At 41.4% G+C, this 27373-nt stretch overlaps 1 protein-coding gene across 4 annotated transcripts in view; it reads right to left on the minus strand.

The window, feature by feature from the left end:
- The window catches only part of PDLIM5 (PDZ and LIM domain 5), a gene marked incomplete at both ends in the record, with an annotated part of 125951 nt that overhangs the window by 80893 nt on the left and 17685 nt on the right, over nucleotides 1-27373 (minus strand). For all 4 annotated transcript variants that reach the window (XM_081999428.1, XM_081999431.1, XM_081999430.1 and 1 more), the window contains one exon: nucleotides 6210-6361. In XM_081999428.1, coding sequence (XP_081855554.1) covers nucleotides 6210-6361 — 152 coding nt within the window. The remainder of the gene's footprint in view (nucleotides 1-6209; nucleotides 6362-27373) is intronic.

A 27373-nucleotide genomic window follows, 5' to 3' on the forward strand; every position in this document is an offset into this window, starting at 1 on the left:
GTTGACTAGCACCTAAACTATAAATACACAGTTTGTTTATAAATTCCTAGCCATACAACCTCTACTGAGATTTGTAATTTTTCTGTCTTGAGCCTCTCAATTAAAAAGGCATAATGGTGCTTATGTCCTTAAATCAACCAATGCTCAGTTTTTAAATCCTTAAAAGAAAGCTATGCAAGAATTAATATTACAGAAAAAATAATTCCAGCAAAACATTGTTTTCAGAGTTAGAAAAAAATACTCAGAAGTTGTGATGCTGCTTCTGTTTAACTGGCACAGGACAGTCAACCTTCTTCTACATGCTAAAAAAGCAAATCACTGAAAAACAAAACTGAAGTCAAAATGCCTATGTAAGGGAAATTATGATGACTAGTAAACCAAAATTGGAGAAAAACAAGACTTCCGAATGCATTCTTATCATAGCTTTCTTAAAGCTCATCCTTATATGGTTTATGGAAACAAAATATCCACCCCAAGGAACCCATGACTCATAAACTTGAAGGCATGAGTGTTAACCACCAGCTGAAGTGAAGCCTCTATTGTTAATAGTTTGAAATCCTTTCTTTACTTAAATTCTTCCTGCTCGCTCCTCTTTTTATTTTTCATGTAATAGCCTCCCCTGTTATTTTATTTAGCTGTTATACTATTTTCTCACCTTTCTATGGAGACAATTTAAACTTCTAAACTTGAGGACTTCAGAACCCCCTGCAACAGTGACTAAGGCTGGCTCTTGGGATCCCTAGGGCCATTCCCTGCACTGCTGGTTTTTATTTTTGTGAAATTAAATAGTTTACAGCAAACCTACACTAGGGGAATATTTCAACACCTGAGGAGCAAAGGACTCAGATATCTTAAAACCTGGTCTGCATCAAAGGTGCCTCATTTCCCCATCTTCAAAATGAGAACAAGAGCATCCATTTCATCCACATAGTTTTTCAGAACACACAGTCCTCACACAAAGAGCAAAATGCTCTTCCTCCTGTGCATTTCCAAAGCAGAGCAGGGATCGCAACGAAATAAATGGTAATATCATTATATTGTTTTCTAATAAAAGCAAGACTGGGAACAATAAAAATTGTAACTAAAAAGCATACTGAGCTAGTCTTACTGCAATCAACCCTTTCTGAAATGGATAACTTGAAAAATGATCTTAGAAAATAGAAATCAAATGATCCATAACATTTTTTCCCTATTACCCCACCTCAAATCATGAGAATTTCATCTGTTCTTAAGCTAGAAGTCTAGACTTCACGTTTCCTGAACAAAAACCTAAAAAGATGAGGGAGAACGGTATGATAAAGATTCGTACTAAGGGAGACAGATAGAATAAGCATTATGCTTTTTAACATTTGAATTTACGAAGTGCAGAACGCAGCCTTAAGGCTCATCTGAATTTTGTCTCCGAGTCCTGTCAACATGGACATCAAAATTACCCAGCAGGCCCTAGCCTGACCTGTGACACTTGGGCAACCCTGTGCTTTTAAAAGGTTTAGGGGGAAGAAAAAACCCCCAAACCCCATAGCCATCACTGAAATTCATCTATTGCTTTTTAACACTCATGTTCATTCGCAAAATCCATGGAGTCATCAACTGAAGAGCTGGAAGCAGAACTGTAGTAACTGCTCACTGCCAACCTATAGCACCTAAGCAGAGTTCTGAAGCACCACAATATAGCAAAAGAGAGGTAAACAACCTTGAGAACCCTCCCTTCGCTTCCCAAGCCAAGTGATCCAGATGCCTTTTGTCCTAAAGAACTAAATTCACAAAGAGGTGAAAAATTCCTTTACAAAGCACAACATAGCTGTGCAGATCTGTTTTATGAAATAGAGAGGTAAATAAGTCCTATATTGTAAAAGAAAAAACCCCAACTTTCCAGGCTTTCACGGTTTTTTTTTAGTTTTTGGTTTTGTTGGTTTTTGGGGGTTTTTTTTACTCCTGTATTGCTCACTGACACTTTTTCCAGAAGTTTCATTGGTATCATGCTCTCATGTAACCGAGGAAATACACAATTCTTTATCTTTCTCACTTCCAGAGAATCACTAAGGCAGGAGTCTGGCGAAACAGTCCCAAAAGACAATATTTAAAAAATAGGTGGTGGCTCTTAGCTGTTCAGCAACTTACAGATTTATTTATGGAAGTCCATGCTAAGTTACTGAACTTGAAAATATATCCAAAAAGCAAGCATCTGGTTTCCATCTGTCCTCATCGGAACCAGGAAAGGGCTTTAACTGCAAATAAAATATTGGGGTGCAAAAGAGCAAGATCTCAGGGAGGAAGGGATGCATGCGAAGAAAAATCCCGTGGAAAAAAAGAAAAACTATCAAGAAGCTGAATTTGCATGTTACAAAATGAAAGAGAAAAACATACTCTATATTTTAAGCCATATTTAATACAAAAAATTAGAAAAATAACATGCTAAAATCATAATTTTATTTCACAACTTAAAAAGTATAACCTTCACACTAAACAGTGAGACTTGTTTACAGAACTAATTAATTTTAAAGACATATAGCTGAAAATACTTGCCATCACGTGCTAATGTTAGGCACCTACTACTCTACATGGCTGGCAAGCACAATTTTATTTGTATTTAAGCAATCTCCAAGGAAAATGGACTTGCAATTGTGACAGCTGTAATTCCAGTTCCTTTCAGGGGCAGAGAACAATTCCATATTTAAGAAACCAACATGCGATATTGGCTTACACAGGAAAAAAGGAACCTTTTATTCTCTCCAAATATTTTGCCAACATTTATTTACAAGTTAAAAACCACCTAAATTCTAAATTGTTTTTCCATAAGAGGTACATGCACATCTGCCTCCATAAATAGACTGCTTTAAAGGCGCAAGTAAAGCTTTTAAAGGCATTGCTTTAAATATCCGTTCCAACCTCCCAGGCAAGCTACTTCTTGCCCCATATTGTGTTTCTCTTCATTTTATTTTTTCCACTTTGCACATAAAGAATAGAGGAAGTCAAGTGAAAACCTGACCAGCAGTACAAAAGCATATCAAGTTAGAATGTTTATAATAAAAAAGCTGATCGTAAAGAATTTCCTCTCTCGCCTTTGCCACGTAGGCTCATGAAGTTTCCTTCGTAGCTTTTAAAAGGCAAGCTGTAGCCGTGTCCTGGTCACTGTGCAAGCTGGGGTGCTGGAGTCTCAGATGAGACTCACTCGGGTTTCACTGGCACTAATCCCTAGGGCGTACCACTGCTTTTCTACCACCTATTACTTTGATCCTCACAACACCACACAAAACTCTAAAAAGCCAGCACAAGATGCTGTTTCTTTTTGAAATAACCACTGATTATTTTTTGGTTAGTCCCTCCCTAGCAAACAGCACAGCCAGCCCCACCGCTGACAAGCCATGAGGTTGGTGGTTACCCAGCCATTTTTCCCCATATTGCCATTAACTTCACATTATACGTAAGTCTGCACCACTACATTAATTTCCACATAGTCCACATGAATCTGTGTAAATTATAACTGATCAAGAATAAAGCAGGCATCCATAGATGAGTACACAGTACTTGTAATTTATCGTGAATAAAAGGTCACTCGGTACTACCACCAAAAACGTACCAAATTGAATTTACAAAATGTATTCTGGTTCCTACGACTATCAAAGATCAAACCGAGTTCTTTCCCATCTTTCATAAACCCCCACATGTACACACTCACAGTGCAAAAGCCGCTAGCTCAAGCCATAATGCTCTTCCAATTTTCTTGGACCTTAAAGTAACACCACTAACCAACCGACCATTGCGTTCCTGTAAAGCAGCAGTGAACTAGGACAGTATCTGAGAATTTATATACTCTTTCAAGACTAACCTCAACATTCCTGCATTGTAGTTTAAACTATCAGTAGTCTGTGTGGAAGTAGATAAAAGCTCAGAGAAGCATAAAAACTCCTAAAGATAATTAAAAGCAGTAAAACCAAAATTAGATATGTCGTAGATTTTCCTATCTATGGCACCAAGTCATATTTTGAAGGCCAACCTTGTTTCATATTGACAGCATCTCTTTCATCCTGCATGTGAACAGTAACAGCTCAAAATATTTTATTTAGTTTGGTTTTGTTTGGGGAGAAGAGGCAGGAACAGAAGAATATAATTATGGAGATCCCTCAGTATTAAAGTGGCTTATCTTGCCATGCTGTTTATACTCTCAAGCCATCCTTCCCATGGGCAATCAGCATCTGCAGATAGCGTGAGCCAGTCTGACTCCAAGAAGCACTTTCTTCCAGGCTATAAAGGACAAATAAACAACTGAAACAAATCTCCTGCTAAACAGCACTCAGAGCAAGGAAGTTTTCACAGGCAGAGGAGCTGGGAGAGCACTGGCTACAGCTTTGGTTTCATGAGATCCAGGCAGAATTAGAAACAACTGAGACCATGGGACTACAGACCAACAGAGCTGCAGGACAGGACATCTGTCCCACCCCCAGATGCTGGGACCAAGGCTACTGCTTTGATCTCTGCTAGTCTGATCCTGACTTACTCTTCAGCTGTCAGGTAGCTGACGCGGGTGAGTCAGATGCTACACTGGGTAGGAAGGGTGAGAACAGGAAGGGACCAGGCTAACTCATGATTAATTAAATTTGCAAACCACTCATCCCTGCACTCAACCAGAAGCAGCCTCAGACAAGTTATTTCCTGATCGAGACACACCTGCTATTCCTTTCCTATATCTGATATTAACCCTGCCCATCAATTTATGGTGGCAGGAGAAAGTGTGCCAAACCCCCACGCTCCCAGCTGCCTGCTGGAGTGACTCAGTGGGCTCCTGGAAAGTGCATTTCTAAACAACCTGCCTGCCTCGCTGTGAGACAGAAAAGCAAGTGACACACTAGATACAGCGCATGATTCTTCTGATGATCTGGTATAGTACCTCTGTTTCATCAAGAAACTTTTAAGGCCAACTTTAACAACTCTTACTCGAGAAGATGCCTTAGGCATGAACCACACCAGAAGATAGTCCTTTCCTCAGAGGCTGAGCGAAGGAAATCCCTTATTAACAAAGTTCAGAAGGACAATGGGAAAAAGAAGCAGCAACAAGCAGGGCCGAACTGTAGCCTCTTAGAAAAGAAAGCACTCACACAACCATTCAAGTGCATGTCACTTAGGGCTGGGAACAAGCACCACCAGCCTGGAGAGCTGGACCGTTGTCCGACCTACAACCATGTCATCTCTTTTATTCTTATACCGATGAACTCTCAGAGAGAGGTGGTCCTTTCGTTAAGGGCAGGATAATTTGCCAGAAAAGGTAGTAACTGGTGAAGAGATACTGTTACAGGCCTCAACTAATGCTCATCGAGGAACTTTGCACTGCTGAAGGAAGACACCAACAGCAATCACAGGATGCAACCGCTGTTTTCTTTGATAACAAAAAAAGATGGTTCTCATTATGTGATGGCTTCAGAGGCCAGTCCTCCTCCAAGATGCTCACTCACGTAATTAAATAAAAATAGCAGTCTTCTAATAAAAGCCAATATTTAGCCCTGGGAGACTTTTGAGAGTTTGAAGGAATTTCTTGCTTGTGCTGCTGCTATTCCTGTTTCAGTTCCAATAACCTGCCTGTGAGCACCCTGCTCCCTTCCTCCAACCCCTCCCAAAACATCATCCCAGGCTAACAGCTTCCTTCCTGTATGTTTCAGGAACAGGGAGACCGGACCAAGCTGTAACTTCTATAGTAGATGCTGCAGTTAGGGAAGGGAGGCTGCAACTTCGTGAAACAGTAGTATCTCTTTGGGTTTCATACATGTAACCCGGGCGTTAACTGTTAAACAAATACATCATTCTGTTTGCCAGTAAAAATGATGATGTAGGACTTGACCCAAAAAAGAAGTGCCACTAGTCAATCAGGAGAGGGAGAGGAACAAAGAACCTGGATAAGACCTGTTTTTAATTAAAGAAATGTAACAAAACTGAAGCTCAAAAGGAAGAGGAGCTACACTTCATTCAATGTAGAGTGCGTGACAGAAGGTTGGAAAAGGTCTTTGTTGACTCACATAATTAACATCTAATAAGCTTTCTAAAATGCTATAAATCCAGATGCATTTCAGGCTACAGTTGCATATCTTTCAGTTGTGGCCACTTAACTCCATGCACTTTGCCAAACCACTTACATGTTTTTATCATCCAAACAACTGTTACAATGATGATTAATTGTCTTAAAAAAAAAAAAAAGAAAAAAGTAAAAAGTATCTTACCTTTGCAGAGTCATGTTCAAATTGCCTGTACATGCCTTGATCTTGTTTTGTGCTTCTAGATGAGTCATCCCGTCCGTACTTATCCCATCAATGGTAAGAACCACATCACCTATCCCCACGTGTGCTCGGGCTGCCTTGCCACCATCGTTAAGCTGAAATATCACAAGAATGGTAAATGAGAAACCTGGATAGTTTATGTTTATATTCTCTGAACACAGGACCACAATATCTTGCTCACAGTGCTGTTTCATAGAAAGAAAAAGAAAAACAAAAGGTATCTTTTCCCCTTTGTGAGTATGTCCCTGTGAAAGTTGCTGTACTATCTTTCTTTCTAGTGAAGCAGTATTTATAGGTTCTTGTTCTTATTTCACTTGAATGACAGGAAAAGTATTGCACAGTATTGCCTGTTTTTCAAAACCAAACTCCACTTCTACTTTACTGGCTGGAAGCTGTGCACATGCACCAAGAAACGCAAGCATAGGGATAGGCACACACAATTTCCTGGATGCCAAGTTCCAGCCTCTTATCTCTTCATATACAAAATTTTTCTCACAAGAGGAGAGAGGAAGGTTGTAAAGCAGCTTTTTCCATTCTGGATTTTCCATCTAAACAATCTCTTCAAAGTTTATGTATTTGTCAATGACTGGTCACATGCATGGATGTCTTCATTAATAGCAAACTGCAACTACTAGAAAGTCAAAAGTTCAACATCACAGACAGACTGGTTACAGGACTTTATTTTGCCTTTCTCTCAGTAGGTTTATTGTCCCCGGCAACTCGCATTATTTTCAGACCAGAATAAGAAAGGCCTCTTGAGCAGTCTGCCCCTTTGATCAAGGTCACTGCCGAAGTTCATCTCAATTGCCTTTGGTCCACTTGAATGAAAGAGTCTTGCAACAGAAACCTTTGCAAAGTTCACATTATTGACCATGATTGAACAATAAATTAATCTTTTCATCTGATGCCACTGAATTTCAACTAGTTTCATTCCCAAGAACAGAAATAGAAATAAAGCAACACATGGTAGGATCTATGCACTGATTTATATCCCTGGTCCTCAACCTGCTAATCAGTTTATAGCTGCAGAGAGCAGTCCTGGATGATGCAAATTCCCTCTTAGTTTCCAGATGTATTCCCTGTCTTAGAGTAGAGAAGTTGTAACTGCTTGTGCTGTGCAAACAAAACCTCACAACTCTTTCCTTTGCCTGCAAAAATGAGTCTGTTCCTTGAAGAAAGTGCTATGTTTTAGGGAGGTGCTGCAAACAGCAGAATTGCTTCATCTTTATTTGCAAAAGTGGAGTTCACCTTGGGCCACAGTCACGCTCCAGTAAGTGATTTTTCAAAGGGAGGCTGAAGGAAGCCTTTTATTTCCATTGTTTTTTAAATGCTTCTGTTTTAGTTCATTCACAAGGGACCAAGAAGTTTGGATTCCTTGTGGTTCCTTTTGACAATGACCAACCACAAAGTACAGTCACCAGTCTCCACACCATTCACTTCAACAGGAGAAGCTTGAAAATTGTCTATGGCAAAGGGGTAGAAATACACGAAATACCAGGGGCTCAGTCTTTGCATTTGTGTACAGTCACTTGTCGGTAAACCTGTGGAAAGTGTCCCATCAGCCTGCCTGATATGGTTAGGGCTTTCCTAAAATCTCCAAGACTATAAGACATGACAGCTGTGACATGTATATCAGACAGCATCTGAAGACAAATACTTTAACAGATGAAAAAGTATTGCCTAATGCTGCAAGACAAATGCAAACACAATACTCCAATAATGGGTAATTTGACAACATATAGACTGAAAGCAGGCAGTTTCACATTCAGTGGATCACGGCTGGCATTTTTCAACATCTATCTATGTCCCACAGACATCTGCAGTAGCAACCTTCAGCAACTAAAAACAACAGCCAAAAATTCAAACAAAACCAGAAAAATCCTTCCATTTGGTGTTAATCCTATGCTTTCAAACACATTATTCTAGAGAAAAGGAAGGCCTGAGGTGTAGGAAGATTTGCCATCTCTCGGATTCAAAACACCGGCCAGTCCCTCAGCATTACAGGTCAACAGAGCAATTTTACCCAGAGTTGAATCCAAAGGGTGCTAACGAGGGAAAGTTAGCAGAGCAAGTCCCATGCAAAGAAGAAAAGTAAATGACAAAGGAAAAAAGAGATGCACTAATTTCAGTAAAGCTTCTTGACTTGCGAAATTCATCAGAATTACAACTCGTATGGTGCATCCTTTTACAAAAGCCTTCAACAACAAAGCCAAAATTCCTCCGAAATTTGCTGTTCATACCCAAATTCTAAGCTAAGAGAACCAGTTCCTATAAAACACAGATCAGGAAACCCTCAAGCATATAGAAAGCTATGACCAGCATAGCTATTTATAGGGAAGCTCCTCAAACCTTTGGGTGAGGGGTGGAACCTGCCATAAACAGATCCCTAAACCGATACGTTACGGCATGCTGACATTTGTCAGCAAGGTCTGGAAAAGGGAAAGGAACGTAAGGGGGCTAAAAGCTGAAGGTCAAATGGATTGCTGTGCTTTGTGATTGGACTGCTGAGGTGGTGAATAAAATCTAGATTTCTCTGAACGTATGCAAATGTGCATGATGTTCACACTTCGTAATTCGTGATGAAAAAAAGCAAGCTACACGCATTCAGCAGTAAGACTTCAGAAGCAGGCTTCAGGGTAACATTTTTCATGGGCGGGCAAGGGGGTGCCTTACCATCCAAAGAAGTACAAAATAAAAGTAACTAATTTAAAAAGAAAAAAAAAAAAACCCACACACCACTTTTTTGTTTTATTCCAGTGGCCAACACAAAACAACCTGCAACTAATCACCTGACTTTCAAGAGGTCACTCAAGCTGTTGCCTACTGGGGATTAAACTTTTTGCCAGTACACATCGGAGACAACTGTAAAATCATTCCAGGAAAACCCCAGGCTGAAAATGCCTGAAAAATATGGCTGGCAAATGCACCTTGTAGATGAGGAAATAAAGCAGGCAGGTTCCGAGAAGTGTGAAGAGCCCCTGACTATGTCCACAAGAGCTGCCGTGCAGGCAGAGGACTGAATCTGCCTTATAGGTGAGGCTGTCACAGGCACACCTGATATAACACATTACTGGACAAGAGTGCGAAGAACTGCGTGTGCAGAGGGATGCCAGAGCAGTAATCTCCTGATCTAGATTGAGTGAATAAGACTTCCAAGTAACACCTACTGATTTCGGATGAGATATCTGACTAACCAAGAGAGGTGAGGTTGGTACTTCTAGGAAATCTCAGCTGGAGCACAAGTCTTCCCCGAGAGTACCGGCCAGCATCCTTGGCTTGTGAAGTACCTGGAACAAAGTGGTACTGAAGCTACAAGGGCAGAGTTTTACCACAGATGCAAGAGGAATAGAATCACAAGAACAGGTATATAAAAAAATCAACAAACATCTACATTCAGCACAGCAGGAGGAATTGGAACACTTGAAATAATTAAGGATCTTTTCCAGACTGCAGACATATTTATGCCCCAAGAGCCTCAGTTCTGACTCTTCTTAGACTCTGTAACAGTACATTACCATTACAAACAATAAATTCATATACATACTTGATATTATGTATGCAAAACTGTGTACATATTTGAACCAAAACTCAAAAGAAAGTATCCCATATTCCTTGTCACAATCTAAACTAACTCCATTTATTTCCTTTTTTTTCACCTGGTTTCTGAAAAATTCAACATATGCAGAAGATACAAAAAGATGTAGGTGCTAATATATAGGAAATTTTGAAATGTTATTTCTAAATCATTACTACTTTTGTACTGTACTTTTTTTGTCCTGTATGAGTGATTTTGTTCTTAAACTGCAAATTTAACCTTAGCTTAGTAAAATTATCTGGCATCAGTCACTGGTGAACTACAGTATTACCTATGCTTAAATACGCAAAGACTAGTAAACTGATGGACAAAAGCAAATATCCACCTAATGCTTAACTCCTAGTAGGAAAAAAGCATATCCTTAAAACATACATTTATTTAACATGCATGTGCAATCAAATGGAATCAATGCAACAAGATATATGCACAGAAGAGTATAGCATTAAAATTATAAAACTGTCTACGTGTGAATCAAACCTACTTCTAAGCACCACAAATATTCTTCAAATCCTTGATGGATCTGGTTTAATTCTGTATTTACCGTATGAGGCAAGGTCAAGCATGAATTACAGGTACAAAAAAAGGGACTACTTTTTTTTTTTTTTTTTTTAATGTTACCCAGCAGACTTTAAAGCTACAAAAATTGCCAAACTAGAAATGTTTCCTCCTCCTTAGCTCCCTGTCTCTGCACTCTGGGCAGCTCATTTGGAGACAGAGGGGGTGACAAGCAGGAGAGGCATTTCATGGTCAGGCACCTGCCGAGGCCAATCACTCCCGCAGCCCCCAGCAGCAAACCTCTTTTCAGCCCCTCAGCAGCAATCAGCTTCGTGGCCAAAAGCCAGCCTATGCCATCCAGAGATGCTCAGGACACTTTCGAATAAACATAAATAAAATTACCCATCTGATATTAGGTTTCAGTTTTGTTTGACTAAAAAACCCAAGTTTTTGTTGTTTGTTTTAGAATTCCAAAACTGCAAATATTTTTCTAAAATACGTTCCAAATGGAGATAAAAGTAAACCAGTTCTTGATCCAGGATGAACTTCAAAAGCAACAATATAAAAAGTCATCTCAATGTAGTTCTACGCTTCAGGTTTTTAAAAGAAAACGACCCAAAACACAGTGGAAATCAACTGTTTTCTTGAGCTAAATTTTAACCAGCCTATTACTTCAATTTGCAATAATGAACATTTTTCAAAAAATAGTGAGAAAAATAGCTTTTTTTACTGTTACTCTCAAGCTTTAATGATATATTGTAAAAGATCCTTTCCAGGAAAATTGCATGTGTGCATATACACGGGCATCTGTGAATCGAGGTAATCTATAGCTTAACTCATTTCTAATTAACATATAACCATCTATTTTTCCTCACATGACTAAAGAAGAAAACTTGACAAGCACCGCTTCTTTAAGCCATCATTATTTAGCCTTAAATTGCAGTTACTCATAAGACAAAGGTCTATTTGACTAGAGATGGAATCTGCCTTTTATCTTCTCCATGCCGTCTGCCTTGAATCAATCTTAGCTGCAACTGGCTCGTGTGATAGTGCACCACAACCACTCTCCCACAGAAACTATTTCATAGTCCGACAGTAAATAATGGTCCTCCCATCACACAAACATCCTTCAATGTCATCTTGCAACTTTCTCTCAGAACGTAATTCATTGCTCCCAATTTAAAACTCCCTGGGCTATCTGAAATCCCTCCAGCTTTCTGATAGATGGTTGGCTATAGCAATTCAGTTTAAAGACATGCATAAGCAAAGCCTAAGTCAACCAGACAACGATCTCTGTATCATTAGCGCTCTTGCTTCTCTTTCAGTCTACATCCTTCCTTATACTGAAGTATTGTAAAGAATTAAAAACCCAAAACACAACATACCCTCATACAGAAAGAACGTTATGGAAGAACTTCGCAGAATCACAAAATAAGCAATCAGGCAACCACTCTTTTATCGAATAACGCTCTGCCTTTTCACACAGATCTCCAAACCACACTCCCTGCTATAACACACTTTCTGCAAATATTTACACTCATTATCTGTTACTACCTTGTTTATGCCTAGCCTCATTTCACCTGACCAAAGTACCACCTTGCAGCAATAGCCAGTATTTTAACAGCACGCTCCCAAACGTACGTAGAGCATAAAGTACGCTACAAAACACTCCTTCGGTGAATCGCTGCAAGCTTGGAGAAGCAGCCCTTACTGTATTTTTGGAGAACACAACCTTGCCCTGAACCACGGGGAGGGGCACGCTCATGCTCCGCAGCCGTGCCGGCTCCCTTGCGTGAATCGTGCGCCTCCGACCTGACTCCTGAGGGGCGGCCCCAGCACCACGCAGCCCGCGGGGGCGGCGGCGCGGTGTGCTCGGCTCTGACGCCTCGAGACCACGAGCTCAAACGGGGTGTCGCTGCGCCCCAGCGTGCCCGACCTAACGGGGCGGCTCACCAAGACCCGTCCTCACCTCCCTCCCTGCCAGGAAGGAAGCGAAAACCTGACTCACGCTCTGGACTCCCGACAGGTTTGGGACACTTGGGATCTTAGTTTACCACTTCTGCATGAAAAAGAGCTGTGGGAGCACCTGCTCTTTGGGGCAAATAAGCTTCCTCTGCGCTCAGTAGAACTTGAGAGCTGTATCATATTCCTCACAGCCTTTGCTACAGCAATATTATTCGCATAGCCAACAGATTACCCATCCAGCCTCGATACTTGCTTCCAAATCAAGAATGTACATGCCAATTTTAAAGTCCAGATCAAATTTATACAGCTGAGTTATAAGAACCCTAATTCGGGGTTTGCAGTGGAAACCGCTGACACAACCAGCTATAAAAGGGGTTATGAGGCAGTAGTCCTGCAAATAAGTTGAAGGTTTTCCCCAAACCAAGCAGGGATCAAAATTAGCTTAGGTCAAAAAAACCCTTTTGATTGCCAGAGTATTTTGCTATGTATCACCTCCAGGAAAGCCTGCCCTCACCTCGCTCCACGAGGCCGCACACCCGCATGCTCCTCTAAGTTTTTCATTTCCCTCCATTTTCTCCCCGTAACTTTAAAGCTGCTTCCAGACTGATCTACAGAGCTGTACTCGAAGGTGTGCACAGCACAGCAATAATCATTAACTATAACATGTAGGGGAAAAAAGTATAAGGCAAAGTACCAACCCATTGTAATTCTCGGTCTGGCTGTGGACCCCAGCAGCAGATACCACCCCAGCGCTGGCCAGAGGGCTACCTACGCCGCCTGGCTGGTCCTCCCAGGTCCTCCATCTTTGCTCCATCCCTTTCCCTCCACGTGCAGCAGCTCCCTCGCTGCGGTACAGCAGTGGCTTGGCTGCAGCAGACCCAAACAGGCCCTTCGATCCATCACAGCCCATGTGAAAAGGATAGGGAGAGCTCACACCCATTCAGCCATTTTGCCAGCAAAGAACCCACAAAACCATCTCTGGCATTTCATTCTCAGTTCTGCCACTTATCCTCAGCAATAACCCTGACAACAGCATACGTTTTAATGTGCTTGTGCCATCTATCCCTGTAGACCCACATTCAGAAATTACGTCGAACAAAACCTAACACAAGGTTTGAACTTTCCCCCTATACAAACATGGCTGACCACGCCTGTGGGTTCACAGGTTTTAGGAAAAAGACACATGGTTTCAACGGTCTCTTTTTTTTTTTAACATTTTTCTCTTACTGTATTTCAGCCCTTAATATTTATCTAATGCCGTCCACAAAGAAAAAAATTTAACTTGCTTTTGCACTTTAAATAAACCGTTACATACACACATCCATCATCATCCATCCCTGCATGCACCAAACACGGAGCTATGCACCTGCAGAGGAGCACGAGAGGACGTTAGCTACTAAAAACAGAAGAGGCACCACGTAGTGTTAATTACTCTTACACACAATTGGGTTGATGCAAAAAAGGATCCAAAAATGCAAATTACGTTTACAAAATAGGGTAACTGCACAATGCATAGGCCTTTTGATTACATGTTCTTAACGCTAAAGAGATTAACTTCAATGCCTGGGGAGCGAAGCAGAAGCACTCGGCTTCCCTTGCTTGCCCCAGAACAGGTTGTTAATAAGCAGGAACAATTTCCACATGCTGATGCCAGAAGCGTTATTAGCTGGTGCCATTTCTCACTTGTCACGGCTTGACTGATCATGGTTTCCTTGCAGCTCTACTCTTCCATGAGCAGGTTCCATCTCTGCTATCTCTCCCCCTTCCCTTCCAACAGCCCAGTCGCCGCAGGAGGGAAGGAAGCAGAGGCAACCAACTTCACAAAAGGTGCCCTCAGCTTTAATTTTTGATATAACACCAAAACAACATCATCACTGCAAATTCAGTAGCAGTTACTAGAAAGGGTGATCTCTGCTATTGAACTTGCCCATATGAAATGGAAGCAGTCAACTACACACAGAGCAATAACTACTGATATTTTTCATGTACTGGCATACAAGTTAAAATTGGAATTCAAAGGATTATTAAAATGAGTCAAAAGTCACACTCACCTCGCACGAGGAATAAAGAAACCACTCTGTGCAAGTGTGTCCTATTGGCATCTAATAAGACTAAACATCTGGTGTTGCTTTTACAAGCCACTTAAAACACTGAAGAGAACAGAGATAAAAGGATTGTCACCAAGATGGGATGGGCAATACTTGTGGGTCCCCTGAATAACAGGGGACAACTAATGTTCTGATTTGGAGAAGAAATAATGTCACAATGTCAAAAAAACAAGTTGTCAAAAGGACTAAGGCAAAATAATTCTGACATCGTGGCTAAAATCATATTTGCAAGAAGAACGTGGGCAATTCCAAAAAAATATATGCTTTCTAAATACTTAAGTGATGGAAAATGATTTACAGTCATGTGCCAGAATGTTTGCAGATATTTAAGATCCTAATTTAGTAGCTTTCACTAAGCCTTCTCTCAAGGAGCTCAGTCATGTTCTCATGCTGCCGGCGTGCCTTAGAGCCCTATTTATTTTAACTGGCTGTCTTCTCTCTGAAGATTATTCTTCTGTTTGGAGAGTTTACAGAACTAATCCAGATTTCTCCCTGGGAGACTATATGCCAGTGGGTAAAAATTACTGCCTACTTAATTTCTCGGAGAGACAGAAAGAGGAAATGGAATGAAAATGTAGCTAAAAACACAACATAAACTTTGTACGGCTGCTTTAGCTTTTGGGAGCTGCAAGTCTGTAGAGCCTCTCTTCCAGTGACACGGTTGGTGGGGTTTTTTTTTGGATGGCCAACACAAATTAACTCCACAACCAAAGCACACAAATACATGGGACTGCTGAGAAGGCAGCACCTTAGGAGCTGTGCAATTTGCATTAGAACAGAGGTTTAAGTGTCTGTCTCTTTTGGAATAAACGGTCTGGAAAGTTACTAAATTTTATTGCTGGGGCCTCCTGAACTAAACACAAAACAAAGAAGAGTTAGGTTTTTCTAATGAAGCTTAAGTGTGAAGTGGCAAAAGGGAGTGAGCTCAGCTTCTTCCAAAGAAATTAATTTCCATACTGTAAAGGCCATACATACGAAGATATTTGTGGTGCATATAACGGCGTACTTCCTCCCTTCCCAAGCAGGATTGTGTTTATTCATTTACAGATGGTAAAATTAATTCCACTAACTGAACATCCATCTCCTTAAATGAACTTAATAGCCCAATATGTGTCATCTTGGTCTCATATGGTTTTCATGGTCTACGATTTAGTCCCTCTTAATGGGATATGCCTTTCCTGCATAAAACATGATGCAATCACCCCATGCTTTCCAGAATTTAGGAATAGAAATAGAGTAATACGTTACACTGTGTAATTTGAAGGTATTGATTTTTTTTGCCTTGGAGCCCCTCTCACAGGAAAAAGAGAAGCTTTGTACGTAGACACAGTGAGAAGGAAATGCAACCAATGAAGCAATCCCACACGTGAAAGCAAAGCAAAGAGAGAGTCAAGTGAGGAAGTGTGAACCAAAAACCCCATCTGACAAAAACTAACAGCCTGTAGTAAGAAAACGCTACTACAAATTGAATCCTTTGTGATACACCAGCCGTTGTTTCACTTTCTCCTACCCGGCAACAAACCAGGCATGCATAAACAAGTAGGAAACAACCCACTTGCTTCAAAGAATTGAGATAATGATAAGCTGTACCACATAAGTAAAAGAGGAAAACAGAGGCAAGTTCAGGCACTGTGCGTATTGCTTACTGGTGCAAACCTTCTGTCCAGGGAGCACAGCTCACCTGGATGCCATCCCAAACTGGCACTCTGCTAAAGATGTAGCAGAAGTCCATTTTCAAGGTGAAACCCAAGGGCAGCAGTGACAGCCCACCACATCCACTCCCCACAGAAAGTTTTGCCACATTTAGGAGTCACATAAGAAAAAAAAAAAAAAACACACACAACGACAACAACAAAACAAACCAAATTCTGTTAGTGTTAGAGCCAGCAGCCAAAAAGGCTGGACACTCAGAGCTACAATTCTGCCAGCCCTCCTTTGAGCATGCAGCTCAACACCCAAGCAGAGAGTGCAGAAGAAATGCATCAAGGTGCAGGAGCTTCGCCAGCTCAACTGTCCTCCATCAATCATAGAATCAGAGAGTAGTTTGGGTTGGAAAAGACCTTTAAAGGTCATCTAGTCCAACCCTCCCTGCAATGAGCAGGGACATCTTCAACAGATCGGGTTGCTCAGAGCCCTGTCCAACCTGACCTTGAATGTTTCCAGGGGTGGAGCATCTACCACCTCTCTGGGCAACCTGTGCCAGTGTTTCATCCACCGCTCATGGGTTCACATTTTAAGTATAAAGGCACTAATGCTTATGGCATGTTCCTTTAATAATGTGGAAGAAAAAGGCAACCTTCAACATGTGAAAGAAGACAACAAGAAGACAAGCTCAGGTAAAAAAACGTGCAGTGAAGTGCACGGAAAGTAACAATTAAACCCATTATGGCCAATATGCTGATGTATATGGCCATATGGCCAATACTACTCCAGACCAATGAAAGCACAGTCCTATATGTACGTGCCTTCATTTAATGCAACGGAGAGAGAACTCCTCAGGATTAGTCCAACGCGAACTTCTAGCACAAAGAAATAAAACAGAAAATAGGAGACACTGGTAAATCCTAGTGGGTATCTTGCCTTTTATACGTCAAGGGAGTAATACAGCCAACATTTATTTTTTAAGCCAGACACTTATTGGCTAAAACCCCAAAGTATAAAAAATACTGCAGAAAAGAAGTCCAATAAAAAACCCTCAGAAAACAAGAAACACTTTTTAAAGGAGTTGCACATCGTTTAATAAATTCATACCAGCTGTTTACAGCTAAGGGACAAAAGATCTTTATCGCAAGCTAATAAAGCTCATAAAAATATATAACAATTTCAAATTTAATTTTCCATTTCTAAGTTACATATATATATGTACACACGCACAACACTGTTTTAGTGTACTTGACTTTAAACATCACTTTTACATGATTTGTTTCTACAGTTCCAGGTGTGGGGCTTTTATATATACACATTTATTTATATGTGTATTGAAAACACTAGATATATTACTAGAGATGGTGTTATACACATATATTCTTCAAGTAAATATTTATGTATATTTATTTATTTTATGCAAACATCTATATAAATAAAGAGGCATTTGTTCTCTCTGCTGGGGACCTGTATGAGAAGACCATGTGAAGCTTATCAGAAATTTTTTTAGGCAGCATATGACAAAAAGCACTTGTCCAGACAAAATAGGAAACTATGCAGGACAAATACTCTGACTGCAAAATGAAGACCCTCATTTTAAGTAAATTCTCCTTACCATTCGATTGCCAAATGCATTGCAGACATTTAAGACTGAATATAAACCCACGCAAAACTTCCTTACTGAAGGTCCAGAGAGGAAAATGCTAATGTACTTGTTGCCACCATGAACTTAGTCTAAATGTCTTGCTGCTGTATTTTAACAGTTTTCTGTGTTTCGCTGCGGAGTTGCGCTGCAACTGATAATCATAACAACCTAAACTCCTAGTTATGCCGCAACAGGTTTTTTCTTACTTGGGCATCTGGAGATCCAAAAGTTACACAAAAAACTAAACAATGAACAACGCTTGTTATCAAATAGCTCTGAAAAACCAACAAAGAAAACTCAACCCTTCTAATTTACTCCCTGCAATGGTCTATCGCTTGCCCTCAGCCTGTCACTGTGCAGTGGAAAGTGTCCAGCCATTCAAAGCCTGGACTTGCAAAGGAATCCTGTAAAAATAGAGCCTGGTAGCCACATTAGCTCTTTGGTGACTTTTTTTATTTTCTCTTCTCCCTGCCCCCCACGTGTATGTCATGAGCTCTGAGCCTTCTACTAACAAAACTAAAATCAGGACATTTCAAAATTAAGACACAGAAAAAGAAATCCGCCCTAAATATTCATTGTAAACTCAGCATCATTACCTTATCTAAGGAAATAAAAATGTAAATCTTAAGTCTTAAATTTTAGGACTAAAACCAAGACTGCTGTAGCATTCTGAAAAAAAAAAAAAACAACCCAACAAACCAGCAATATGCACTGCTGGTTACAGACAAAGTTAGGAAGCAATTCCAGATTAAATCCCGCAACACCAGACCCCAATACCCATTCATTTCTCCAACTCAATCCAAGACAGATGGTATGGAAAGCCTCCAGGTTGGGTTGGTTTGTTTGTATTATTGCTGATAACAGTACAAAATATTTAACACTTGCATAGGATTCACTGGCCTGCATGTAATTTGCGCTCTTCTCATAACCTCCAAGATCTACATACAGCCTCTTGAATGCCTCTGAAGTTATTTAAGCCCAATCACCACACAAGCAAATGGTAAACATGATGATAGAGCCTACCCTCGAGCTTGCTAAATCCATGCCATTTCTTTTTAAGCATGTCATGTCAGGTTTTTTCACTGAGTACCCAACAACAACAACAAATTTACTGTAGGAAGACTGATGCTAGATTTCAAATAATTTCTAGAAATAAATGTCTTTCTTTTAGAACTACTGGAAATAACCATTTGGAAGAGTTTTATAAATAAGTACATAAAAATCAGTACTTCAATTGTTTTCTTCAGCTTGCTTTTGCTTGAATTATGTTCCAAATGAAAAGCAAAGTTTCTGGCCCTTATAATAATGTCCTTTTTGACCACTGTTTTGGTGACAGCCATGATGACTTGTTTTTCCTGTCTTACCGTATTACCCTGAAAGTTCTATACTGAATTCTGTATACCACAAGTTTGTGTAGGCCACTCACGAGCAAAGCTCTGGTGAAAACTGCAAGCATGAGTGATTATGTACCCTTTGGCAGAAAAAAGATGGGCAAGATATTTCAAATTGAAAAGGTATTCATAATAAAGTGTCAGGGGTGTTCACTGCTGAAAGTTTATCTACAAAAGAGATTCTCCACATCAGTCCAAATCCAACAACTACTATGCAACTAACAGGGCATCTTGAAAGCAATGAATATCTCAATCTACCTAGGAAAAAAAGATAATGTGAGAATACCCAAGAAACATTCTGGAAAGTGGGATGGGAGAACTGTCCTGGCAGGGTTACTCTGCCTTCATGCTTCTTCCCACTTGGAGGCTTACCACAGCCGGCATTGCTGGCAAGGTCAGTACTGCCACGCAGGAGATGTCGGTGCCTGTTGCCCAAGGTGGGGAGGATGGCAGAGCAAGCCTTCACTGCAAGCCTCTGCAGCATCTGCTCCTTCCCCACAGCTAACAGCAGGATGCATCCATCAGCTGTGCCTAACGTTCAAACATTCAAAACCATGAATTAACAAGACACATAAGCATATAACTCACTTCAGTGGGACATAAGACTTCATTGAGCAGTTAGTGCACTGAATATTTGCAGAACAGCTCTTGAAGACAAAATAAACTAACTTTTGGTTGCAAAACTTGGGATGTGGGGAGGAACCCAACTGAGCAAAACCACCCCCATATACTGAGGTGAGACAGGGAAACAAAGAGTTTCCAGAATTGCTGAGGTTCCACCTTTAGTTTATAGGAACAATTTAAAAAAAAAAGGTAGATATCTTTCAGTCCTGTTTGTTCCCTCTCTCCCCAAACATCACCAGGAAGGATAAGATGTGTTATTCAAAGGCCATCACTGAGTCAGGCTGGCCACCAGAACCAGAAGGGTCCAATGGCTTCCCACCCAAGACCACCATTCAAGGCATACTTTATCAATCACCAAGCATCAATAGCATCCCCCATCCTGCTTCTGCAGGTGGAAGGCAGGAACAACCACACGCATGGAAGCAGAAAGTGAGACTTAATGTGCTGCCAGTGACCTTTGGCAAGCAATGTCCTCATGTCATATGAGCTGGCGACATCAAGGGTCATGTCGCTCTGATCCTAAAGTGCACTGTTTGCGTATTTACTGCCTGTTTAACAAATTGATTTTAGGGGAAAGCTTTTTCCTCTAAATAAGTAATTTTTATTCAACCAGTTTCTAAAAGCCAAATGGGTTCAGTGGGACAATGAAAAAGCTACAGAAGGATCTGAGCTCTTCACACAGCCATCCATCATGCCTTTCTTGAAAGTAACAGCTATATACATTCCTTTCCGGCCACCTATTAGAAGGCATCAGATATCTTAAAATTATGCAACCTACCAAAGGGAGGCCCCCGATTTACAGCATACGTCCCTGAGCGGCTCTTCCAGAGACTGAGTGGTCTGGAAGCATTTCATACCTCTCGCTAGTGTTCAGTTACAGCCGGTACCTATAAGGCACTAAAAGGCTTGCTTTTCCAGGGAGCACAGGGATGTTTTCTGTGCCTTCTAAGCTGCTGGATTTAAATGGCAATTTAGCACAATTATAGCATCCAAAGTATGTTTAGGTATGCTGAGAATATAGCATTTTCATACATTAATAAGAACATGAGCACATTGTGATAAGAATTTTGAAGAAAGGCTTTAGCACTGACACGGCTACAAAAAATACTAAGTTCTATCCTTACTTGAATTTGACACTGAAGTTATTTTAATATGAATAAATTCTCACTTTGAAGTTTTATTTCACTCACAAAAAAAAAAAAATTCAAACTAACCTAGAACAATCACATGCAAGCTAAACTCCTATTAATATCAGCAGGTGTCTTGCAATTGGTTATAGTGAGAAAAGAATCCTGAACAAGAAACACCTGCAATATAGTTGGAGATGCTTTTTCTTTTTCCTCCAGCTTTCCAATAAGATTGTCCCTAAACCTATTACAGGCACTAACTGGCGAAGAATGTAATACCTTTTTGTACACCATAGTATTCTGATCTCTCTGCACTATGCTACAAGTCACCAACTCAAACAATAGTCATGTAAGTACGAGAACTCAAGTAGGAGACAAACATCTTCCATAATCTCTTCTTAACCAAAAATGAAAATGCACTAACAAAGTGACTATTTAGTAGCTCAACAGGGCCAGTATTTCACTTTACATAAAAGAGTCTCAGAAGAGACTTGTTATCCAAGTCTTCTTGCAGATTATAAAAGTACCTTTTGCACTGTTTTTTTGAGTGCAGAGATTAAGAATGAAAGCAAACCATACAAGCAAGAGGGGAAAACAAGCATAACTAAAGCTGGAAATCTTGGAACTGAGAAGAACTTCTCAGAAACATACCTTCATTCCCACTCATAAATGAGGTGAGGGTAATACTAGGTTAGCATGGCTTTACAGGTTTTTCTTTTTTCCCAATCACATGAGTACACCTGTGAGCTGGCAGGGCAATTAGGTCAAACACACACACACTGAAGTTCCTTCTTACAACAGGTGTATGACTTGGAGCATGAACTGGCACGGCATTTGCCGTCCATTTAACCGAACTGGAGTTCAGTTCCTTACCACAGGAACAAACTCATGCAAGTGGCAGTCTCTGTTCCAAGAGAAGGATTTGAGGGAGTAAGTCATTACAGAAATACAGAGTGTACAGGTCTGAGCACCCGCCATGAGACCGTGACACCAGCCTGCTGATTTCTGCGGAGAACTCTGATGTTATGCAGTTTGGGCCAGATATTAGCAAGACACATGGGTGACAACACGCCCTTACAGATCTGATATCAACCAATTAATTTTGTACTTAACCCTCCCTCCTAATGCAAGACCCCCCAAAAAACCCTTATACCACAGTCTAGAGCGAGCGACTGCTTTACTGACTGCACTTCTGAAGACTTTGATACAAAAGGCTCAGTGTTCACACCAGTAAAGCAGAAGGCAACACAGTCTCCCCCAGGACCACGCACCAAGCATAGCATGTTGCTGCATGTATTCCTAAAGACTGGGAAACAGCACCAGGACTTGTGGGAAGGGGAGAAATCAGAGTCTTGCAAATGTTTCCAAATAAATGCATGTACACGGTAAGATGTGGAGGATGACGGTTACGGGTACTTCAGCACCCACATTAGGATGCCCATTGACAGCAGCAGCAGTGACAGGGTCAGTCCTGCCCTCCCTTGTCTGTATGTGCAGGTGTGTGAACTTCCACTATCACTGCTGGTGTCAGAGGTCACTTATGCAGCAATGAATGGGTATTTGTTAGCCCGACCAAGAGCTGCTGGCCAAATGCGACCCTGTGTCAGAGTCACAAAAATAATTCACATCTCACATTAGGACCAGTCACCTGGTGACTTCAAAGTCTCCGTCCCAGGTGTTTGCCCCACTGGCTCCCAGATGCGGATGGTGTCCCCAGGAGAGCAGCCTTCCCAAGGGGACAGTCCCTCGTTCATCCATTGGAACCAACAGCCCAGCCACTCTCGGCGCCTCCGGGTATTTTGCTGCCCTGGAGCACCTGGAAGACTTCAGTCTCCCATTTATAGGAACTGCTCACTAACATGAAGTTCACAAAGCGTTTAATTACCTCTGAAGTGCTTCTCTCATTAACCAAACTAAAATGTGCCAAGCATTGCAGCACTGTATTTTGTAGCAATCATATTGAAGAGCACCGTACCACTAAGTCAATTGCTGGCTGAAGAAGTTACATTTCAAGCCCTTCAGATGCATAAGCAAACGGAGTTCAATCCTTCAACTTGCAGTGCATAACTGGAATGAGGAAGCTCAAGCCTTTGAGAAGCAAAAGCATATAAAATTCAAATTAAAATGACAGCAGCATAAGATGTGTAACAGAGGAGAAAGGGTTTCTTCCACTTTCATATTAAATTGAGGGGGGAAAAATGTATTTTTCTGAATAAACAAAGCTTAAAGCAGAACATGATCTTTTTTTCCTTCCACACTAGACCAAGATACTAATGCAAACAAAAAAATAAAAAAACCACCAAGCAGACCTACGAAAATCCCAGTGCAGCTGGAAGTTTGCATGCATCTATAGCGATTAACCTGCCTGAGGTTACACCAGACCTCCCTGCTCCTCCGTTACTGTCACATGCACTTCCTAAACGCTAACCACAGTGCCCACTGAACATAAAATAGCTGTCATCCCTCCCCCTGTTGCAGAGAAGACACAGGCAGGCTGGTTTTCATCATCCTGAGGAGTACAAGACTGACGTAGCAACTCAACAGCAGAAGGGGCAGGTTGGAGCAGCAGCGATCAAGTACAATCTGCTGGAAAACAAACTGACTTGTCACATTCATCAGAGTCTGCTAATTACAACTCGGAGAAGAGAGGGCAACCCAGACCACTGCATATAAAAGAAGATGAAGAAAAGGAAGGTAACAGCGGAAGTAAATATTCGTTAAGTGTTACTAGTTAGATATGCTGCACAGCACCTCCCTTTATATCACCGAAGCTAACTCGGGTCAGTAATAAGTGAAAGTTAATTTCCCAGCACAGGTGGGGAAACTCTCATGTCCCTGGGGTGGGATTAGGCAAACCTCACCAAAACAAAACAAGAATGTGCTCTGACTTCCAGCTTATGTAATTAAACTTGACACTTTAATAACACAATGCCCTACAGTTACTGGTAATTCTCCAGGAAACGTAATTTTTAGGATACACACAGCCCTAGCACTAATTGAAAAGCTGACGGTATTACCCAACAAAAATGAAAACAAAGTACTTTTTCTGCTTTAGCACAGCATGTGAACAGATGAACGGTGGCAGCAGCACAGGGGCTGGGGTTGGTACGTGGGGTCAGGGGCATGGCAGGGTTGGGGCAATGCTGACTGACTGGCTTGATGAGGTTGTGCCTTCCTGCTCAAGCTAACTGGAGATGGGGCTGAGGAGCTCTCTGAACCATAAAGGCAAAACTTGCCATGCCAGAGGATACACCCCAAAACTAGACAAGAATTTTGAATAACGTTGTGAACCACGTAAATACAAATCATTACAAAAGCAATCCCAGGCAAGCTCAAAGCTTCCGTGACACGCTGCATGAAGAAATTAATACTAGGCACACAGCTCACCAACACTGTCCCTCAGTGAAAAACATTTTTATTTATCCAACTCATCTGATCTCCTTTTTGGTTTATAGAATGATAACGTTACTGGCATAAAAGTCTTCTGGTTTAGTTCCGCGTAATTAAATAATTTAAAATACTCCTTACAAATTGTAAATATCATCCAGTTAAGACACTTTAATATGGTTGCCCAAAAATCCAATTTCCGTCAAATGCTTTCCCCTACATGAAACAACTGGAAGTAAAAATAAAACCACTCTAGCCTAATTTAGTGACACCAAATACAGTAGGGTGGTAAGTAACAGGAATTAAAGGGCTCACAGTCATTTACCTATAGACAGATTCGGCATAGAAAATGAGAGCTTTGTCTCTAGAGTTGTCACTTTAATTTAGTTTTAAAACACAAACCACAAGTCTGATTAAAAAAAAAAACAAAAACCACCAACGAAAGAGTGAGTGATAAGGGAAAGCCTCCAAAATGGCCACATGTGCCCCCGAGCCTACGTGTTGAACAGCAAGCTCCAGCCGTGGTGTGGGCTGCTCAGCAAGGGTCTAAACTTTCATCTAGTACTCGGGGGAGATGAATGCAAGTTATTTAAAACCACGGCACATTGAGCTGGCACGTAACTTTAATACACTGCCTACAGATTGGGTTACAGCTCTGCTTTATAATGAACCTTTAGCTTCATCCCCAGCTCTCTGGTGAAACGGAGCAGACAGAGGGCCACAGCTTCAGGGTTTTAAGAATTATGGGATTTAGTTAATGCTTCTGCCAAATCCGGACGTGCAGAAGTATCCCACGGCAGTGAAAAATGCCATGGGTGCTTCGCAAAGTGTCTCAGATCAAGCAGAGATAAAATTTACAGTGAATAAGTGAAACAAACTGAGCTGGCAACTGAATTCAGCTGTGATTTACAGACTCTGCATCCAATTTACGGCTTCAGTCTTCACTGCTTTCTCACCATGAACAGAAGCCTTTTTCAATGCAGAAATCGGAAAGGCATCCAAGCATCCACCTGAACTACACTTAGCACAAAGCCAAGGGCTCGTGCGCTTTCCCGGGGCCAGCCTCAGCCAGCGATACAAGACAATGGAAGAGGGCAGAAGAGGTTGGGCAGGGAGAGAGCCGGGGACAGCCGCGCCAGCGCCGCGCACGTACAGCCGGGTTGGGCGGGAGGAGGGACGGGCTGTCCCCTGGCAATGGCATTACCAGCACACAAACGTCATGTTGAAGGGCAACGTGAGAACGGGACAAAACACCAAAACGCTGCAGACCCCTGCTGCTTCACGCAGTAGGCAACAGGCGCTGTTGTAACAAGACGCTGTGCTTCCATCAGGTATGTACAATAGAACAGCCAAACGGAGAAAAGAAAAAGGGGACCTTTGCCACTCGTTTGCAAGTGGCATTTAATCTGACAACGAAACTCATCACTCCTTGTCTGAGACCCTGTGAGGGAAAGGGCTTGAACACATACAAGCCAGCTTGGTTTTCATAGTAAATTCAAGCACAATTTAGCAAACGCCATTTTTTGCGATGCTGCCAGGTAGGAGAAGGGTCAGGCCATAGTAAAGGGCTGCATGAATGAAGCTGCCCTACAGGACATGGCCTGAGTCACACCTTGCCCACTCCCCAGGAAGGTGCCAGAACAGATACTGCTTTTCTTGGGACCAAGTTTTTGGTCCTGGACCAAGGGTTGCAGTGGGTGCTTGCAGAGACTGAATCTCCCCCAAACTGAGCAGCTCTGCCATAAATAAATAAATAAATAAATAAATAAATAAACGCACATCCACACCCCCCCGCAAGTCTTCAGGAGCAATATAAATATACACTGCTCCTGAATATTTTGGTAATAGTGCTGTGCTGAAAAATTTTTAAAGGCATTACCTCTGCAGATATTTGTTAGCACCCCTGTTTCAGGGCTGGTATGCATCAGTAAAAAGCTGTACTAAGGAAGCCACCACTGATTTCTCTTTCAGCCTTGCATGACAACTTTCCAGTGCCTGCTGGCAGCAGGTCAGCTTGTACTTTGAACACAAACATCTCTCTTCATCATTCTGCAGCACTAAAATAAAGCATGCAGAAAGACATGCACGTACACTTTTTTGATGTCTACATTAAAACATAATAAACATAAAAGCCTACTTATGTCAACATGAGTCTGTTTAATCATTGCAATAATTTACAAATTAGCTTTTTAAGAACTTCAAGACATTTTTGACAAAAGAAAATAGTGTCCTAAATAAAGTTTCAAAGTCCATTAATAACTCTAAACATTTTCTAAGGAGAATCAAAATAAATTTTTCAGTGAACTGGTAATGAGGAAGAGCTTGTTGAAAGACAACACCTCATTCCCCCTCAAGGGTGTGGCTGTTTGTACTTTGGTCCTTGCTTTTTTTTTTTTTTGTAGCCTGGCTCAAATAAATCTAAGATTTTCCCCCCCCCAGTGTGAAAATACTTGCGGTCTGAGGAGACCTCCATGTCTCAAAAGAACTGGAGGAGAGGTGACAAGATGAGGAACAAATTACAGTTTCGGCAGCATTCAAAACCAAAAACCAGCAGTGAAATGGAAGGGCAAGGCACATTTGCAAAGATAAAACCACCTTCTTATTCCAGCTTTGCTATAAAAGGGAGGGGGGGCTGGGGGGGAAGCATAGCTTTTCAAGCAAGAAGGGAAAAGGATTAGTAAAGAAAAATGTGGCTTTAGTAGAGAAAAATCTTATGGAGTAAAAAACAGCAAAATGTTGAAGTTCTGGGCTCAACGCTGCATGTTTTTAATATATGGTTAAGGCGGCTTAGCCAAGTAAAACTTTTAGACAAGACTCTCCATCTGCTGTCAGAAAAGGAGGTTTGCACGCTTTTCCCTCCAGGCGCTGTCGTCACTTCGGTGTCCATCCACGTGCCGAAGGTGGGACCTCCAAGCAGCATTCCAGCGCTTCTCGCTGCTCCGGCTCCAAAAAAAGCCGTTTGCATTGCGGCAAGTCTGCATATCGGCAGGCTGAGAAAGCTGCGACTGTAATCTGTCGAGCTGAACTATTTATGCTTGCAGAGTTCGTATTAAGTGCCCAAGTGGAGAAGAAAAGGAGTAGAAGGTAAAATCTTTATGGTGATTGCTTACAGTCGGCAACCGCTCC

Source organism: Phaethon aethereus (assembly GCF_964289735.1).
Source record: "Phaethon aethereus genome assembly, chromosome: 4".
Classification (NCBI taxonomy): domain Eukaryota; kingdom Metazoa; phylum Chordata; class Aves; order Phaethontiformes; family Phaethontidae; genus Phaethon; species Phaethon aethereus.